The sequence below is a fragment of the Sinohyriopsis cumingii genome, chromosome 6 (genome assembly GCF_028554795.1).
Source record: "Sinohyriopsis cumingii isolate HCF-2022 chromosome 6, ASM2855479v2, whole genome shotgun sequence".
NCBI lineage: Eukaryota > Metazoa > Mollusca > Bivalvia > Unionida > Unionidae > Sinohyriopsis > Sinohyriopsis cumingii.
The window spans coordinates 111,184,851-111,205,951 of NC_142966.1; the positions used below are offsets into that span (position 1 = coordinate 111,184,851).

The 21,101-nt window shown below is 34.5% G+C and overlaps 1 protein-coding gene across 4 annotated transcripts in view; it reads left to right on the forward strand.

Annotated features, from left to right (window-relative positions):
* The window catches only part of LOC149797723 (MSL complex subunit 3-like), a 60,762-nt gene that overhangs the window by 30,188 nt on the left and 9,473 nt on the right, over positions 1–21,101 (forward strand). For 3 of the 4 annotated variants that reach the window (XR_016421872.1, XM_089962652.1, XM_089962654.1), the window contains exons 4-9: positions 1,604–1,745; positions 3,683–3,730; positions 7,826–7,909; positions 12,056–12,195; positions 13,778–13,924; positions 17,371–18,050. Coding sequence is in view for 3 of the 4 variants with exons in the window: in XM_089962652.1 (XP_089818778.1) it covers positions 1,604–1,745; positions 3,683–3,730; positions 7,826–7,909; positions 12,056–12,195; positions 13,778–13,924; positions 17,371–18,050 (1,241 nt within the window). In the remaining variant the exon portion in view is untranslated. The remainder of the gene's footprint in view (positions 1–1,603; positions 1,746–3,682; positions 3,731–7,825; positions 7,910–12,055; positions 12,196–13,777; positions 13,925–17,370; positions 18,051–21,101) is intronic. The other variant, XM_089962653.1, reaches the window with a different exon arrangement.

Sequence of the window (21,101 nt, forward strand, 5' to 3'; positions counted from 1 at the left end):
TAACCTCCACTCTGGGTAATTTCTCTCAGCGAACTAACTTTTGCCAGAAAACGCGGGGATATCACTCTACCCAAATCAAGGTCTCCCCCATCTTGATTCTGATTGGGTGGCGCTGTGCCCCTGTCCAGTCGTCTTAGCGGCCAGTTCAACCTGTCTGTCTGTTTGCAGGGGAAAGAAGTTAGGACACTCCTACTTCTTCAGGCAATTTCTTTTGATCTTGGAAACATTTCGACACCTAGGTGATAATTGGCTGTCTGTGACTTTGCAACTCCGATGTCCGGTTCTTCTATTCTAGCCACAACAATCTTACGTAACGGATTAGTGCTAGCCTTCGGCAATGTTCGACATCAAACAATGGCCTGTCAGAATTACCTTGATTATACATGTTTCAACTGGGCTACTCTGGGTCGGGGTAAACATGACAACGATAATTATGTTAACCCTGTTTGAACCTGAATTCTGTATATGACAAGATTAATCACACTGGATTATAAAAGCTCAAACATTCTTGATCGTTCAATATATACAAGATGTAATTGAATTCATCTTGTCTGTTCAGCAATAAAATGTATAATCAGAAATAGATTATGTTCATTGTTATAGCATGTCATCATGTGACATGGGTCCAACTTAGAAATTTAGAATAAATTCAGAAACATTCAGGATATTAAACAATTGGTCACATGTGCAAGAAATAATAAACATTGCAAGAAACAATACAATGTTACATTTCACATAGCTTTGTGGTTTGTGATTACATCTTTAAAATGGACAGCTTCCAGATATGGCTGATCTGCATTGTGATGATATAAAGAAAAATAGCACTATAAGACGTGGTCAAGTCCACAGATAGAGAACTTAAATTAAAAAGCCCTTTACTGCAGGTGCTGAGTGAACAGAAAGCAGTAATTTGAAATAACCAATGGTATATCAATATACCCCGGGTAACGATGTATGCAGCAGTGAAATCCACTTTACATTTTATGTTCACATATAATACGAAAGATATTTTTGTACACATAATTCCATGACTCTGTCCATGTGATACCAGAAATCAATAGTGTGACACAAATAGATGGAAAGTTGCATAAACTTTTGCCTTACTTTTGTTCACTGTAATGCTCTATAATTTTCCTTAAAGTGGGAAATGGTTTCATATAACCAAGCCAGAATTATAATTAAAGTATCGCTTCATTGTTTGAGTAAAAAATATTCTCACTCAGTTAAATAATGAGCATCTCCATCTTTTGTAACAATTCCTTTAATGCTAGCTATCACAATATGCCATTACAGTATGCCATCATGTTATGCCACTACAGTATGATATCACAGTATGCCATCATGTTATGCCATCACAGTATGTTCATTATTAACGCTGACATTCATTGGAACTTTACAGAACTCATTTAAATATGGGAGGAGCGTGATCCAGATTTAGTGTGTCCAAGGCATCATGCTCTGTTTTTAAGCTCAGCACAGGTGACCACATTTCTGATGGCAATAGTGTCAGCATTTAGATTTGCACAAACCTTGTTATTAGAACTTAAGTTTCAATCAGCTAGTATTTCTAAGGACATAAAAATGATTTTGTTCTGCCTTTCAGCCATAAAAGTAAATCCTGTAAAAAGAGAATAGAGAACATCCTCCATGCAGCATTGTCTGAGACAGGACAGGTCTTGCTACATGAAAAAGGTGCAAAGGATGAGAGCGAGGAAACTGGAGGATCAGAGGAGGAGGAAGAGGAGGTAGTGTTAACTGGACAGAGATGAAAACATTTCCAACAAAATCCAAATAGATTTTATTTCACATTTTACACATCTGTTATATAATTTTAATTTAATAGCATAGACCTTAATGACAGCCAGATCCATTCCTCAGCTGTTCAGTTATGCAGTGTGCATAAATAAATACAGTAATGTTTTTTTCTCCTTAACTGTCTTCAAGAAGTTACGTTTTTGGCAAGCCCATCTTAGTGGAAGCTAAACTTAGTGATCGCTTTGGTATCCATTTGGTTGTTCATCTCTATTTCTGTCCACTCCATAGATTAACCCCAGTGTTAAAGTTTTCTTTCCTTTTATTTAATGCCATTTTATCCCACCCACTTCAGATTTGAAATATATTTTCAGTATGCACTTAAATTTATTTTGTTTTACTTTAGTTTATGCTTGAGAAATGTGGCCCGTTTCTTAAGTGCATTAGGCAATGGAGTCATCTATTTTGGTTTGTGGGCATATCTTACTAATTTGCCAAATATAGAGTTGGTGTGGGTTACATTTTCACTTTCATGGCTTTGGTCAATTTTCTTTTTGTTAGCCAGTATTTTTATATGTTCTGTTTGTTAGGGAGTTATGCAGCTTAGTTCCTTGATACACCCTGTTGGGTAAATACCAAATTGCCAAAATAGGTCAGTTTGACCTAAGTTTCATGCTAAAATGTTTTTGTGTTATGGTGATTTTCTTGGATAATATTGGTCTTAGAGTCATGGAAATTGATAATCTTGATGAAACAATACTTTTCCACCTGAAAAGAATACTTTGACCTAGTTTTCATTTTGAAACTAGGCCAAGGGCTCTACATGCAGACCATGCCTAGCTTCTTGTATTTTCGAACTTTGTGATCATTCCTGGTCTAAGTGTCTGTGTAATGTTTCATTACTGCTATTACTTTCGCTATTGAATATGTATGAAATTAAATCAAAGTTAACAGTAATATCTCAACTGTTAAAAAAATGTTTTTTCTTTAAATTACAATTCAGTTACATTAGGGTCTATCCAACAACTTAATTGTTTTGGAAAATTTCCCTCTCCATTTGGAAAATGGGAATTTCCTAAATATAGGAGGAACATATTGAAGAAATAAAGATAGGGCATGATTTTCCTGAATTTCGTTGAATTTTTTATTGCAGTTTTTGATAAATTTGTGTGCATCCCACAATTGTATGTCATGGAGTAGATTGATTATTATCATTAGAATTAAGAAAGTTTTTTTGTATCCATGTTTTTTTTTCTTCTTATTTTCAGTCTTCTTTTGATCACTTGCTACATTTTGTTGATAAAATCACACTTTTTAAATGCCTAATTCACCCTTCTAAGTTTAGGGTGAAAATTCTCGCAGCAAATTTAGTCATCCTTTCTAAAATTTATTTTCATTGCCTATTATAATGCTCAAGTCTTCTATCAATCTAACTATTAAAACTGACAGCACTAATGTTTCATTGGATAACATAAAACAAAGGAGGAGATTATGGATGCCTGAAGGTACAGTGACACCTATTGTGATGGGAGACCACATCTGCCAGCAAAAAATTGTCTTTCAAGACAGATGGTCTTTCATTAGATGTTATCAATTTATACATGTGTAAAACATGAAAAATCAGTACATAAAGTATCTGGTCTTTTATAACAGGAGGTCTTTTATAACAGGTGGTCTTCCAGAATAGCGATCTTTCAAGTTAAATGTACTTGCCTAAGATAAAGTGAGATTATACTTGGCTTGTGGTATTTGTGGGAAGTGCATGTATTAGCAGAAACTTGGGCTATTTCACAATGCTGAACAATGTAACAGAAGAACTTGTACAATTTGTGAGATTGCTCTTGATTGAGTTTGTTTAATAGCAGTCATTGAAGACCTGCAGAAACATCTTGCATTCATGGTGATGTTTTGTTCTTTTTCTTGCAATCAGAGAAAGTCAGATAGTGAGAGGAGTAATGGAACTTGTAAAACAGAGAAGGTAAGTTCATGTTGGTGTTCAGAGCCAGTAGACCAGAATTTGTTCTTAGTTGACTTTTGTTATAAATAAAGTTGACGAAGATAGATAGGTCAGATTAAATAATATTATGATCAAACTCATTGTAACAAAACCGATTTGGTGTGCCCCACTTTATTCGCTTTTACTTAGAGCTGTTCCTGTAAAATATACATAGGACCCAGGGAAGGAATATTTAATGTAGAATAGTCATCCATAGATGCATTTAGAATTTTGTGTTGTTTTCATATGAGCTCTTTGGGTAATCTGAGTACCCTAGCATATATTTTTTATAAATTCCCTTCCCTGGGTGCCATGTATGTTTAAATGGAATAGGCCTTAGTTATCATGAATGATTTCTGGATGCAGTATTCAGCCTTAATTTAAAGCAACAGTTTTGAAAGAACTTCAAAAACATGCATGTTGCATGCTTGCTTGTGCCTATGTTAACAGAATGCTTCAGTGAACAAAAAGATTTATCTAACCATAGGAGAATTTTACTCACCTTGGAAAAGTAGACAAGACATTTTCCAGCTTTCCATTTGTATGCCCACTTCACATGTAGGAAAGCCATACTGTAGTATCACTAATGTTTGTGGTGTACCAATTTTTGTGGATTTGTTGTTGTCCTGAATGATGACTTTAAAGACACAACAAAATTTTAGCTACAATTGATAAAGAATGCCCCACCCCCAGCTCAAACAATTTTTCTTACTGTTTCATTCTTTGAGACCAACAAAATTTACATACATAGTAATCAAATATTGTCTTTTACATGTTGTTTTTTTTTTTACCTGTTAAAAAATTTTTAGAATGTATTTTATATTCTATAAATATTGCTGGTATACAGCAGAAGTAGTTTCCACTCACTGCCGTATATTGTGATACAAGTAAGAATTGAGAGAAAAGATAAAAAGCATAAGGTATTCAGACTCTAGTGTTACTGAAAATAACACAATGAATAGTAAATTATACTTGTATATGAAAATTAGATTTAATACTTTTTATTTTTTTAAATTTAAAGGTTGAAGTGAATCTGTTGTTGCAAAAATTTAAATCCTAATGAAAGAGTGTCTCATTTTATCCATATATGTTTAATCTCTTTGAACAATGCACTACAGGAATTATTGTTTGAAGCACAAGTGCTGATGAAGCACTAGATATATACATTAATTACTGCAGATTGTCAAAGTTAACACTTCGCTGATTTTTGGATAAAACCACTGAATCATGTTAATCAAGTCTGGTTGCACACACAAATGTTTGTCAGTTAAATAACCTAAAATTATTGATTTAAACAAGTCCAGCAGCCTCAAAGCCGTGGGTAATTAGGTTTGACCTTTCATACATTTTCTTGTCTGCCACATTTATCCATTCAGCATGAATTCGCTTAAGTAAAGCCTACTGGTTGCATTTGTTTTCAAATTTAATTAGCATCTTTGCACTTTGATGGGCTTTGAATGCATGAAAGACTGACACTGCTTATAACTGCATGGAGCAGCTGGTCATGTGTTTGGTTCACAGGTGGAATAATGACATCCGAACCGACATGGATCTAATTTGAATTTTATGATTCTGAAGATACTGTTAAACGCCATGGACATCAGAAAGTAATTGATGGTACAGCTTTATGGACTGTGATTTAAGGGAGAGATCATACATGTGCTTTAATATCTGATTATCTTGGTTTTAGTTGGCTGTGTTGACTCCCTTTCATGAGTGTAAGTGATTGATCTTTTGATTTGTGCTTATACAGGTGCAGAGATGCTGCCAGGCTGTGGGATTGCTTGTTTCTTGCAAACACAAAAAAATGATCCAGAATCATGCAACTTTCAGAATCAACAAGTTTCCTGTAGTTCCCATGATATCTTGTAGCCAGTGTACAATTTTTTTTAAAATTAGGTAGATCTAATCATTGTATTCTTTTTTTTTTATACCTTTTTTTCCATGATCTGAGTTAGTCCTATATCTATTGAGAATAATGTTTGAATACAAGCACCTTTATGATGCAGATCTATTGGCACTATTGCAGAAACTATGGAGGTATTCTGAATGAATTGTTTCCTGGAGGAATATAGTATATTGAGCCATTTATCAACCATTAGGGAAATGCCTAAGGTGGCACTCTTCAGTTTCGTATTTTGCATGGGTTAGAATTTTAAAGAAAAAGAATTTCCCCAGCTTTCCTCACCGGTTTTACTGCCTATTTAAAAAAGGCCTTGTATATCTTAGCTATAAATCAAAGAACCTTTAATTCCCATTATTTTGGTGTATGATTGATGGGTGTAATATGGGATATAGAGTATACAGCTTGGCCTTACTCCAGATGTGCATCTTTCAGAAAAGTGCTAGCTCCACTTGGTCATTTTCACTTCCTGAACCTCAGAGGTAAATTGTATAAAAAAAAGAGCCGATAACTTTTTTCACATTTGATATATTTGGTAATTCGTTCATTGCACTTTCAGTTGTTTGCATTTAAAACATGCACAGTGGAGAGAATGTTGGCATACATCTATGCTACTTTCATGTAATGTGGATGATATTTCTTTGGATATTGTGCTTTTGGAAATTGTACATGTTCTAAGCACACTGCTAACTAAAATGACTGCTTCCTTATGCTAAACAAATCAGCCTGAATTAGTCGAAAGTACACTATCTTTAGCAGCTATTAAAATAGGGAAGATGAATTTTGCCAGGCTAGACAATATCAGCTTCTAAAAGTGCAATGAATGAATTACCAAATATATAAAATGTAAAAAACTTATCAGCTCTTATTTTTACAATTTACCTCTGATGTTCAGGAAGTGAGACTGACCAAATGGAACTAGCACTTTATTGAAAGGTGCACATCTGGAATAGGCCAAGCTGTATACTTTATAACCCGTATTACAACCATCAATCATACACCAAAATATAGGGAATTAAAGGTTCTTTGAACAATACCTAATATGTACAAGGTCTTTTTTAAATAGCCAGTATAACCAGTGAGGAAACCCAGGGAAATTCTTTTTCTTTAAAACTCTAACCGTATGCAAAATACAAAACTGTAGAACACCACTAATTGCCGTAGTTTTGCCTTTATAAAATGTTGATTGTGGAAGGAGATTCAGTTCTCAAATCAAAATTCACGCTAAAGCAAGGAATAGGGTAACCACAGACCTTTGAAAACTCTATCTGTGGTAAGAATGTTTCAGAATATCTGAGATAAAAAAAGAAGTAAATATAGGGAAAGTATTTCTTTTTCCTTTTTTTCTAAGATATGCTGACATTTTCTTATTATATTGATGGAGTTTCAAAGGCTGTGGGCTAGCCTCTGAAACGGTAAATAAACTGGTGATTATACAGATATGTGTATATGTGTGGTCCAATAAATGATTTTCAGTTTGCAAAAGCTTTTTTTAAGTGGTATGATACGGAACAAAGAAGAATAATGTATGCAGATACCTTGTATATTAATTGTCAAAGAAGTGACAAATAATTAAATGCGTGTTTTAAATCAGGTGTTACTGTACCTTGTGATAATGTTGTCACCCATCAGCTACTGTTCTGCATCATTTATCCATACCCACCCACCCCCAAGGTACCCGTGGGTGTCCTGTCCCTCGTAAGAAATGTCTGCAGGTGGTAGTATTGTCTTAACCATTGTGACAACCACTATATGTTGTTGGCATGGTCTTGTTCTTTTGTATTATTTATTTTGGGTACTGGTAGAGATTAATCCACACTAACAACAAATATGCAAATTCTGACAGGTAAACCCACAAATTTAATAACCCACTAAAATTTAATTTTTTTATTTTTCAAATTCATAGAAATTGAAACCCACAAAAAATAAATGATACTACAGTATAATGTTATCGATGTCTCTCTGTCCGTCTGATATAATTTCTGGTTTAGGTCGTTTATGAGGGACATTTGTGTGCTATGTGCAACTGATTAGAAAGCTCATTCTTCAAAGATTTGTCCAAATTGCCCCTTATCTTTGTTAGTCAAGGAAAATAACAGTATTGTTGAACCTGATAACAGTGCAGATGAAAGCACAGTAATGTAAATTTTCATACATTACAAAATACATTGCAGGTACAGTCAGGGGAGATACCAATTCCCGGTGAATTGAAGGAAAAGCTCAATAGTGATTATTTTGCCATTCACTACAGTAAGCAGGTAAACTTTCTTATTAATTTGTCTGTGTAGTAACTCCAGCTTTTCTGTGTTTCAGGGTGGGGGGAGGGGGCCAGAAGAAATTTGTTATTGTTGTGTAGAAGAAAACTATAGATATTTAATTCATGAATTATTTGGATAGGATGAAATTTATACTCCACTCCCCACAGCTGACACTAGGGCAGCTGTTCCCAGCTCTGAGGTTGTGACCTGAAATCAGGTTCATGGAGGTTCATCAGGAGGGTCATGAAGGGTCATCAGTAGAAATCATTAATCATAAAAGCCTGAGGGTCAGGAGGTCCTATTGGTGGCCAGTTTAGTGTTGTTGTGATAAAAGATTGGGATCCACTGCTGGAGTGGAGGGCATCATGGAAATGTGGAGTCCAGTTCCAGACTGTGTGGAAGTAATGATTTCCTGAGTCCCAACTAATCTTGTAAGGGATATTTTCTCAGATGATGACAAATGACTTACATTATGATTTCTTGTTCCCAGTGGCACCATCTGTTGATCCATCACTTAAAATGCTGATTAATTTGCATCTTTGATTTCACATTCAGTTGGGTCCAGAAGGAAGTCAGCAATAAATGAAATAGAGTCATTGCACCATGTGAATAGATTTAATTTTCACCTTAACTGATCCCATTTTTTTTCTGAGTACAAAAAAATTCAATGTTTAAAGTCTGAAAATAGTTTTCCTGCTTTTGCAACACAATAGGCAGTATTGAATAGGTATAACATAAACTCTCTCTGCTCTTTATACAGTATAATCATGGCTCTGTTGATTGGGGTATCTGCTACAGCAAAATTATCATCCTTCACAGTAGATTTTTTCAGTTGCCATCTTGAATGTTCCTTGCTAATTGCATGAACATGAATTGGGTCAATCTTTAAGTTGGTTGTACCACAGTAAAGGGCATCTGACCTATCAGCTTAATCAGGGAACTTAAAATAAATTGAACACAGCAGTTTTCTTGTACCCTGAGCATCAGTGACCCACAGCCAATTTGTTTTCCACAGTTCTTCAGATGTGTGAATACACCTCTCCCTCAATAACTCGTGCACAATGGGGTCCACAAACATAGACCGCACTATAACCAAGGCATGAGTTACCGAGGGACCTTCAAAAATTGAAAAAATCACTTTGACATCGAGAAAACCGTGGGGGGGGGTGGGGTGCGGTGTTATGGAACTGGGCTGTTTAATGACTGAATCCTCATTTTACATTCACGTCGATAATAATTTTTAATAATGTGCATTTTCTAATAAAGTTGTTTGTTATTCTGTTTAAATAACATTTTTGTTTTCTCAAAATATCCAACATATGAAAGATCATTCCAACTGGTCTGAACAACCATCACGTGTGGTCGAAAAATCTGTGTATTACGTCACTGCTTTTTGTTTTCTTGACGAGTCTGGTTCCCGTAGTGGTAATTAATAGTATCTTGCAAAATCGTTGGTCCACAATTTGGGAACTAGACTAACTGTTGATACACCACCAAACAAGATTCCTTTTTTTTTCAAAAACATGTGACATTTATTTCGTGACACGTCTATGTCGAAACTCAGTTTTTTATTGTTCAGTTAGTAGAATGTTAATATCATGATTTCATTGGAAGTAATAATGAAATTTCTTATCAGCCCTGAGGATATCTCTAAATGCCAGTTCAAGAATTCTCTGAAACTTGCTTGCCCACAATGGTTCATATCTGTGAAATCAAGCTCTTTATTTTACGAAGTATTCTTTTCGCTTTGCTGCCTTGTTATCTTTGATCACAGTTATGAAAGAGTCAGTTTATTGAAGGTAGTTTCTGTTACATACACAATAACGTTTATTACAGTGTTCGATTGATCAAACGAAGTTCACCCAACATATGACAGAGGCTGCTAGATTTTAAGTTAGTCCGATTTTTGTGCCTTTTAACTTTTCTTTTATTCCACCTCCTTTTTTTATATTCAATAGACATAATTAACGTGATAATAGTAAGGAGGCCAGCTTTTAATTAAGTGCAACAATACAATAAATACTTCCGCAAGTCAGTTATCATAACACGGTCAGCAATTAATTAGGTTCTCAGAGAAACGCTCGCGGACATAGCTGTTAGGTAGATTGACGCTTTTTATGTTTAATTACAAGAGGACACATTGCACTTATGACGATTACACTTATAAGAAACTAAAAGATGGAACTAGAACACAAATTTCAATTGATAAAAAAGTTATTTAGTTTGTATTCATTTATTAAAGTACTGCCTCCACTCGGCATAAGTGACATTTTCATTGATCAAAATTTCCTTATGTATCGTTAATTACGGTGTACTAGGAATGTCGTTTAGAAAGAAAATGTAAAAAATTGTATGAGTTATTTTTAAATTTGATATTTCATGGTTTTGATTAAAATTTCCAGGTCCTATCTACCGTTTTCAATGATAAAATGAGCGATACATCAGAGTTTCTGTTACCAGTTTTGATCGTGATTTTCTTCAAGTTCAACAAATAGGGATGCATTTTTGGGGTATTTTCGGGTTTAAAAAATGGGATCCACGCCTGACACCGCCTTATAAGCAGGTTTGCGAGTTATCAGGAAGCTAGTTATCGAGGGAGTGGTGTACTGTGTTCATTATATTTTATATCCTTTGTTTGGGTCATTTCAATTTTTCCTTTTGGTCCATTTTCTTTGTTGTTGGGTTCTTACAGCATTTTGGATTTGCTGACAGATGTTAAAGAAACTCATGACATGTATTATCATGTTCATTGAACAGAACCATGTGTTCAGATTGGTTTGTGTTATAGTGTTGCAGTTAGTGGCTAATTCAAACTCAGGGTAGAGGGCCAGTTATATGTTATGCATGAGCACATGTTTTAGCCAGTCATTGCAACAGACATCTTGAGTGTCACTGATTGAAGCTTCAGGTAGATGACTTTGAGATTTTCTCTTTCAGAGTAATAAGGTGAAGTCCCTTTCAATGAAATTAGACTTTAGGTCTTGCAACTTTGATACTTCTTTGGACGGTACTTTAATTAAGATGTTAAGAAAAGCACTGGCTTGTACTCTTCAAGTCATGCTGTTTCATGAACACAGCAAAAATGTTAATTAGCTACAAGTAACTTTGCTTTTACATAATTTTGCACATATATTTCTTCAACTTTTTCACTTTGTTTTAAGAAACAACTTTGAGGCTGCAGAGGGATCCTTTTAATTTCTCCTTTTTTCTAAAGTGGTAGGTCCCATGGACTTCAGACAAGATTATTATTTGAGTCTGACATGGAAAACATGTCCTGGACCCTCGACCACCACTATTTTCAGGCCGAGAATGAGGTCTTTGAAAGCAGAAATATTATGGATGTTGAGAACTGTGACTGAACCATTCCTATTTTTCATCAGCTCACCCGATAAAACAGACAAGCTGTTCTGAGCAATGTTTCCATATAGTAACATTGACTCAGATGTTGCTATTTTATTTGGGGGGGGGAATACTCCTTGAAAACTGATAAAATGCTTGAAAAGTCCTTGACAAATAATATCTTCAGGCCCGATCAAACCCTGATTGGCATGGACACTTTTGATGTGCCAAGTCTTTTCTGTGATGTGGCATAGCTGCTTAGGCAGCCACCACAACAGCAGTATGGGGGAGTCCCATCAAATGTTTTAATTAGGATGGGGCTATGCTAATGTTTCATGGGGCTATGCTAATATTTCATGATTTGAAGTTCCCTATTTATACCATGGACATCTGTCGGCTTGTATATTTACAGTTTTGATTACTTTAAGAACAGAAGCAACTGTCTTTCACTCTAGCTGAAATTTGTTTAGTAGTGAACTAGTTATCGACCTTAAATAGGTCAGGTTGCCTCTTTTTGTCATGAAAAAAATGCAGACTAACTAGGCAAAAATAAATGGTGGGTAAAGTGCTAATAAAATGCTAAGGCCGGAAGAATCTGTAGATCTTCAGCTGGACCAGGAATAAAGATTTACTTAAAATTGCACAGCAGTTTGCGACTTCTTTACCTTCCCTTTTTTTCTCTGTTTAAGGTAAATGTCTTTAAAGTTTGCTTGATCAGCAAATGTTTATACTTTTCATGTGCTACCATGCAGGAAATCTTTCAACCGTACTCAAGGATTTTACCCCTTTTATTTACATGTCTTTCAGTTACTGAAGTTGCCAGCAAGTCCAAATGTAGTGACTATATTGGAGAGCTTTGTAAAGAAGTTTACAGTGGACTTCTGGTCTCCTTCCTTTGACAGATGGGGATTCTGTCATACAGATCCCAAAATAAAACTAGACAAAGTGTAAGTATTCAGTGAGGGCGGTTCCATTTAAGCATTCTTTGTATCCAGGTGAAGGTGGTTTTTAAAAAATATATTCCAGAGTACTCGCATTACTCAAGGGTTCAAAATGATAAAAAATTCTAAATTGTAATAATGGGTTATTGTAATGTCCCAAGCTTTACTTCAGCACAAGGTCAGTTTTGACTAGATTTTAATCACAAGACAGGAAAGATATTTCAGTTTCAGCAATTTAATAAACTCTAGTAATGGTAAATATTAACTGTGTAATATGCATGAATGGATCAACAATGAAATCATAATGTTTCAGTCAAAACTCTGAAATAGGTCCAAACGAATCAATAACACCTAAAATTCTTTCTTTACATAAATGTGTGGCTTAGTGTAAAGTTAAGAAAGTACATAATAAAATAATCACTGAAACTGATTAATATATTTCCCAGGGAAGAGTACAACCCAAAACAAATTGAATTATAAAACACATGAAAATGCACTAATACTTTAAAATATACATTTAGAATTGTTTTTCTTCTTTATAGCCATTTAAATGTGACATTAATGTAATATGGAAATAATGAATTCCCTGTAGGAATATTACAATGAATGCTCCCTTCTATACGTGTTTAGTTAGTTACCGTAGCAATGGTACTGATATTTTAATACATGTATCTATTTGAATTTCCTTATGCAGCAATTATATAACAGTAGAATAGATTATTGTTTTATCACTCGAGTCAATATAGGTTAAACCAATGCTTCCATAGTATAGCACTGTTAAGTCTACGGGGTATCAGTCTCAACATTGAAGAATATGTTGTAGGTTTATTCTATATCATTTGGAATATTATATCGTCTGTAATGGTTTTGTATTGTTATAATGTAATCTCTATAGTAATCATACCATGGTCATATTAGCTCTCATATTTCTCGTATACACTGTTCTCATATTGCACATATATAGTCTCCCAGAATGCATCTCCCAGAATAATGCACATGACTGGTATTTAAACCCTTGAGACCCATTGATCTTAATGCAGAGATCGATGAGAAAAATCTTGGTCATAAGTGCTTGAGGGAAATACACGAGAAGTTCAAATGATACTTAACAACACCTTAGAAACGCTCAAAAATATGATGGCAGGTGAATTGCGATTTGCACTTACATAAGTACTTTTGCAGTGGAATTACTCTATATTTGGACACTTGAGGTGAAGATATTCACTTTAGAACTTAACTCTTTATCTCAGAAAATGAATATGCTATCATAATGCTAAATAGTGTTAGAGGATTTAAAAGAGGCAAAAAAGTGCCTTCCTTGTGTCCCAAGTTTGGAGGTTTTTAAGCTGTCTTGTTGGTCCTAAATGAAAATAGTTTTAATCCACCTTTTGATTTGTCAACCACAGCATCGAGTTTGAAAATCTTGTTATTGCTGAATAATACAGAGGTGGTTTCAACACTCAGCAGTTGAAAGGAAGAAATGGTCATTTCTTGAATTCCTGTTAGATCTTTTAGTCAGTAGAACATCAGTCCCTTTTAGGGACTTTTGTTTTAACACATATTAATTGTTCTTTCTGTGCTTTTTCAGTGTTCCATTGTGTAAAGAATATGTGGATGGCTTGAGGATATGTTTTGATTTCACTCTTCCCCTGATTCTTTTGTATGCAGCTGAGAGAGACCAGTACAACAGAGTGACTCATGCATACAAAAGTAAATCTCCAGCCAAAGATAAAAGGTGAGCATAATTATAATCAGCTGTTCTTATATTTGTAAATTAAATTGCCTAAATTTAAATTGCCCAACCACAAATACAGGGTAAGTAGAAATAAAATGATAAAATGTTAAGAAAACTGTCAAGTATCTATATTAGTGACACAAAATATGAACCATTTACAATTAGGGAAACTTTTAAAGAATTGGTGTAATAGTTTTACAGGTTGTGTGTGTGTGTTTTTTAAGAAGATTTCAATACAACTTCACTCTTTAGTTTTGGGTACTTTTGCCGTCTTTGACTTTCATTCAGTAGTACCTTTACAAAAGTGTTCATCCAGTTTAAACACTCGTATAGAATAGTAAAGTAGGGTCAGTTGCAATAAAGATAAACTAAAGTTTGGTCACTTTGTGTGAAAATGGGTACAATTTAATGGAAAATCATACAAATAAAATAAAATAGTAGACTAACTTGTGGCTGCCCATGTATGAGTGACATGACTTTCTTAAAATGGTTGCCACTAAAATCTTGCCCAGGCTAGTATCATATGGAATCACTTGTTTTCAGGTATTTGTCAGCATTTGTATTGTGTACTGTTGTTTGTTTTTTCATGGGTATAATTTTTTTTTGTGTGCATTTTAAAAAAATTTAAAGAGATTTTCTTGGGTACTTAATTCTGTGAATTTGTTTCTGTCAGTCAGTATATTGTAATGGATTACCTTCTATACAAATCTAAGATAAAAACTGCTACAAAAAATATGCAGCTAACAAAGCTGGTCACTTGAATGGCCAAAACAATACTACCACAAGAATGAGTGCAAATCAAACACTTGTTAGGAACAATTCTATCAACTATTGTTTTCATCCAGCATAAAATGAAGCCAACAAAGTCAACAATACCAAGCCAAGTAGTTACCGAAGTACATCCACAAATGATGTTTTACTTAAACCACTGTATATAAATTGTACCATCAGTATGTTCAGATGATGTTAAGAGTGGTACAATTCAAGTTAGGTCCCACCAGATAGGTCAGATAAATTGGCTTTGATAAACCAGGACCTGTGTAATTCAGCAGTTTTGGGATTCTTTGTATTGCAGAAGTTCTCTGTGCCAAGAGGCTTAATATATATTTTTAATAGTGTTTATATTTGAAAGTTGGTGACTTGTGAGCTTTAATACTCATACATGATTTTTCTACGTTTTAAAGCGGAATTCCGCTCTTCTACTGACTTGAATCAGATTTTTCTTGATATAGTCCTTTTTTTATATCATCTCTGATACATTTTTTTAATTAAAAGAACAGTCCATGCACATTCCGCAATGACCCTTGTAAAGTAATTGTTCCATATATTAGTTAGCACAAGAGTCTCATAAAGACTATTCTGATTGGTCAAAAGTTTAAATTCATCCAATGAATCTTTATGTAATGGAAACTGATGGCAATGGAAAGAAGAAGCATGCTTGCAAAACTTGGCATCCAGTTGTTGAGAGAGACCATGAGACGAAAAGTTGAGATAAAGGTTTAAAAAATGTATTGAAATGAGAATGCCTGGAGCAAAAAGTTGACGGAATTTAGTTGGTCAGTTTATAAGAACTGAATGCTAGGGGACTGGCATTTTGTGACCTCTACAAAAAAAACCTCAATTATGGTAATCACAGTTGGAAGAGTTTGGAACAGCACCTACAAAAGAAGCTGCATATAGAAAAACTGAAGCTCAAAAGGCATCTAGAAGAAGTGCATTTAATTACTATAAGAAGAAAGATTTCTTGCATGAGAGAACAGATGTAGCCCTCTGTCAGAACATGTGTACTGCATGTTGCCAATACAAGTACCAGCTTGAAAGGAGAAGGGTTCCCATTGAGAAGGAAAAGAAATGATTGCACATTGAACCAAAAAAGTAAGTGGTGACAAAAAGGAAGGCTCAAGAAATCTTTGCCAAAGTTGCAAAAAGAGCTGGACTGGTATATCAACAGGTTGTGTCCAGTGGAGAAAAAGACAAATGAATGTTTGGGATTATTTGTATATAGTTGATGTACTTGGGTGTTTAGTTTACAGATTCATTACGAAAAGAGAGAAATATAATGTTTGCTGCAAAAATTTACAAATTTTTTGACTTAATTACGTTGTGAACACTGACATACACATGAAATAACTTCATTGTTATTAGAGAACAAATTCATTTAACAATAAATATTATGAAATTATTCAAGTCAAGTTGATCATTTTTGGTAAGTTTATTAGTTTTTAAAATGATTATGTTGTTTTATATTATGATCATAAGTTGTACCAGGAGCATTTCTGTCTTGGATTGATGTGTACAAAAGCAGTGAGAAAAAGAATCCAAAAGACATGAATATAGGTATTTGTGATGTTTATGATTGTATTATTATTAATTTTAGATGGAGCAATCTGCAGAGAGGGGTTGGGGAGACAGAACTTCTTATTTTCTGAAGTTAAAAGTTAATTTCCGTGATTTTGGGACAAGGATATATATATATATATATATATATATATATATATATATATACATATTGTTATGTATATGTAATTTAATTATTTGTTTTTTAAAAACATTATTCCATTACATGCTATTATAGGGTAATTTTGTCTACAGGATGTGACTTTAAAAAAAAAAATTCAGTTCAGTTCTTTTTGACCTGACTGTTATAATATAGAAACACTGTAATCTAGTTGCTGACCTTGATTCAGAACCAGTAAGGGTTCTGGTAAACAACTTTTTTTAAAAATTCTTTCCCAGAGTAAGAACCATTCATTTCAGTTAGGGCCATACTGGGAGTATGTGATGTTGGACATGTAAGAAGCTTCTATTTTGTTCTGGAAGGGTGATGATGTGACCCTCATACCGGAATCTGTTTTGCATCTAAAATTAGTGTATAACTGTTTTCTGGATAGAATTTGGGCATTCAGGCTCTAAACCATTGACACTTAAAGGTGTTTTGATCTGACCAGTTTGAGTTGAAATTTTATTTTATGGAATACAAGTGATTCTTTTCCCTAGAATTATATTAGTGTTCATTCAGAATTCTTGGACAAAGATATTCATTGAAATTTATTCGGAATTCAAAATTGGATTACATTTTTTCTGTGATTTAACAAGAGACTGTTGACACAACAGCACTTTGAAGGTTGCAACAGATGTCATTGCCTTCTATTTTGGATTTCATCGGGACTCGAACTCAGAATAATTTAGGACATTTTAATAATAGGACTTCTATTTTTTTAATTCATGGATTAATTTTGGAATTGTGTCATACAACTGTAAGTTCTTTTTCTCATTTTTACCTTGTTTTTGTAGGGAAATAAATTATTTGTTAAATTAGAGCCTAAACATGTAACAATATGTATATAGTGTATCAAGATATGCAGTAATTACATTATACACATTTTGCAGATAATTACAGTAACCATATAAATAGAGTAATTATTGTTATTCTTGCTTCCTTTCAGCTCACTGCAAGAGTCCTGTCTCATTCCTTCGCCATCTCTTCGATTGTCAGATCGCATGAGGTCTAGCAGTACAACAGATGAGCCACCTCCAAAGCTACCCAAGCTGTACCCAAATTATTCCCATAATGACTCAGACGATGATGAAATTATTTTTCAAACTCAAGAGGAAGTAGTACCACGCCGAGTGACTAGACGGTCGACAATAGACAGCCCTCACAAGGATCAAGGATTTTGTGAAGTTTTCTCATCCTCAGTGACCTCATCGGCAAGCCAGGAAAGATCAACTCGAAGAATGTCATTGTCACGGATTTCAAATCACAGAGAAAGAAGAGTCTCTGGCACTAAAAAGAAAGAATACAGAAAGTCATGCAATGGTTCAAGTGAGAGCTCTAGTTCAAAATTAGAGCCAGCTCCCATAGAAGCAGCACGTTATTCAACTCGAAGCACTGATCCACCCCCACCACTACTGATACCATGCACAGTATCTTCTGTATCACAGGATGTGGCAGGAGATGCTAATGGGAAGCAGGGAGGGAGTTCTGACAGTTATGGGGACAGTGGTAAAGAGGAGATCCTTGACAGTGTGTTTGCATGGCAACTCCTTCCACCAGAAGAGCAGAACAAGCTTCCTACCCCACCATCATTATTGTATGGTTCACATCATCTCTTAAGACTCTTTGGTAAGTAAAATCATACGACTCCTTGTCTTTTCGCATCTGTGTGAAAATAAATATGAGTTTATTTTTGTGCATGTATATGCATTTTTGTCTGTAATTCATGGACAGGACTTGCAGGTGAAGGATGCTGTACGTTTTCCTCAGCCTCAATAATCACATTACCCTCAGCAATCACATCACCCTCAACAATCACATTACCCTCAGCAATCACATCACCCTCAGCAATCACATCACCCTCAACAATCACATCACCCTCAACAATCACATTACTCTCAGCAATCACATCACCCTCAACAATCACATCACCCTCAGCAATCACATCACCCTCAGCAATCACATCAGCAAACCAGGAAAGATCAAACTTCATAGCCAACTATACCATCTTTAGGAAAGTTTTTTCAATCTATCATAAAATGCCTAATGCCTAATGCCTAATTCATTTTTATAAAAAGGATAATGAAATTTCTTTTAAAGGATGTGTGAATAAAAAGGGGCTTTGTAATAAATACAAACCACATTATATGCTTTGTTCTGAATGTTGGATAGAACTCGTTTGATATGGCATAGACGTATGTATCTGCCTGACAACCTCAACATACTGTATCAAACTCTGTCTTTCTGCCTACTCGGAACAAAATGCATATGTAGTTTTTTCTATGTACATATCATATCAAAGACATTTATTGTGTGTTTGGTTATAGTATTTTTCATATTGTATCAAAAACATTTATTGTGTTTTTATGATACTATTATCGTACATATTTGATACTAGTATTGTACATGTGTCAAAGATATTTATTTTGTGTGTGTTTCTAGTATTGTACATATTGTGTCAAGACATTTATCATGTGTTTGATACTAGAGTTGTACATGTTGTATGGAAGACATTTATTGTGTCTATGATACTATTGTTGTACATGTCAGATCAAAGACATTTATTGCATGTGTGATACTAGTATTGTGCATGTCATATAAAAGACGTTTATCGCATGTGTAATACTAGTATTGTGCATGTCATATGAAAGACATCACATGTGTGTGATACTAGTATTGAGCATTTCGTATGAAAGACATCACGTGTGTGATACTAGTATTGTGCATGTCGTATGAAAGACTTCACGTGTGTGATACTAGTATTGTGCATGTCGTATGAAAGACATCACATGTGTGTGATACTAGTATTGTGCATGTCGTATGAAAGGTATTTATCATGTGTGTGATACTAGTATTGTGCATGTCGTATGAAAGACATCACTTGTGTGATACTAGTATTGTGCATGTCATATGAAAGGCATTTATCGTATGTGTAATACTAGTATTGTGCATGTCGTATGAAAGGCATTTATCATGTGTGTGATACTAGTATTTGCATGTCGTATGAAAGGCATTTATCATATGTGTGATGCATTTATCATGTGTGTGATACTAGTATTGTGCATGTTGTGTCAAAGACATTTATCATGTGTGTGATACTAGTATTGTGCATGTTGTGTCAAAGACATTTATCATGTGTGTGATACTAGTATTGTGCATGTTGTGTCAAAGACATTTATCATGTGTGTGATACTAGTATTGTGCATGTCATATCAAAGACATCACGTGTGTGATACTAGTATTGTGCGTGCCATATCAAAGACATTTATCACGTGTGTGATACTAGTATTGTGCATGTTGTGTCAAAGACATTTATCATGTGTGTGATACTAGTATTGTGCATGTTGTGTCAAAGACATTTATCATGTGTGTGATACTAGTATTGTGCATGTCATATCAAAGACATCACATGTGTGATACTAATATTGTGCATGTCATATCAAAGTCTGTGCGTGTAATACTAGTATTGTGCATGTTGTATCAAAGACAGTGTGTTTGTGATACCAGTATTGTGCGTGTCATATCAAAGACATTTATCACGTGTGTAATACTAGTATTGTGCTTGTTGTATCAAAGACAGTGTGTTTGTGATACTGGTATTGTGCATGTCGTATCAAAGACATTTATCACGTGTGTGATACTAGTATTGTGCATGTCATATCAAAGTCCATGTATGTAATACTGGTATTGTGCATGTCATGTCAAAGTCCATGCGTGTAATACTTGTATTGTGCATGTTGTATCAAAGTGTGTGTGTGATACTAGTATTGTTCATGTTGTATCAAAGTGTGTGTGTAATACTAGTATTGTGCATGTTGTATCATAGTGTGTGTGTAATACTAGTATTGTGCATGTTGTATCAAAGTGTGTGTGTGATACTAGTATTGTGCATGTTGTATCAAAGTGTGTGTGTGTAATACTAGTATTGTGCATGTTGTATCAAAGTGTTTGTGTAATACTAGTATTGTGCATGTTGTATCAGAGTGTGTGTGTAATACTGGTATTGTGCATGTTGTATCAAAGTGTGTGTGTAATACTAGTATTGTGCATGTTGTATCAGAGTGTGTGGGTAATACTGGTATTGTACATGTTGTATCAAAGTGTGTGTGTAATACTAGTATTGTGCATGTTGTATCAAAGTGTGTGTGTGATACTAGTATTGTGCATGTCATATCAAAGTGTGTGTGTGATACTAGTATTGTGCATGTAGATATTGAAGACATTTATCATGTGTGAGACACTGGTATTGTGCATGTCGTATCAAAGTCAGCACATATGCAATACTAATATTGTACATGTCAGATCAAAGACATTTATTGCATTTGTGATGCAAGTGTTGTGCATATCATATCAAAGACATTTATCGTGTGCGTGATACTAGTATTTTGCATATCATATCAAAGACATTTATCGCATGTGTGATACTTGTATTTTGCATATCATATCAAAGACATTTGTCGCATGTGTGATACTTGTATTTTGCATATCATGTCAAAGACATTTATCGCATGTGTGATACTAGTATTTTGCATATCATATCAAAGACATTTATCGCATGTGTGATACTTGTATTTTGCATATCATATCAAAGACATTTGTCGCATGTGTGATACTAGTATTTTGCATATCATATCAAAGACATTTATCGCATGTTTGATACTAGTATTTTGCATATCATAT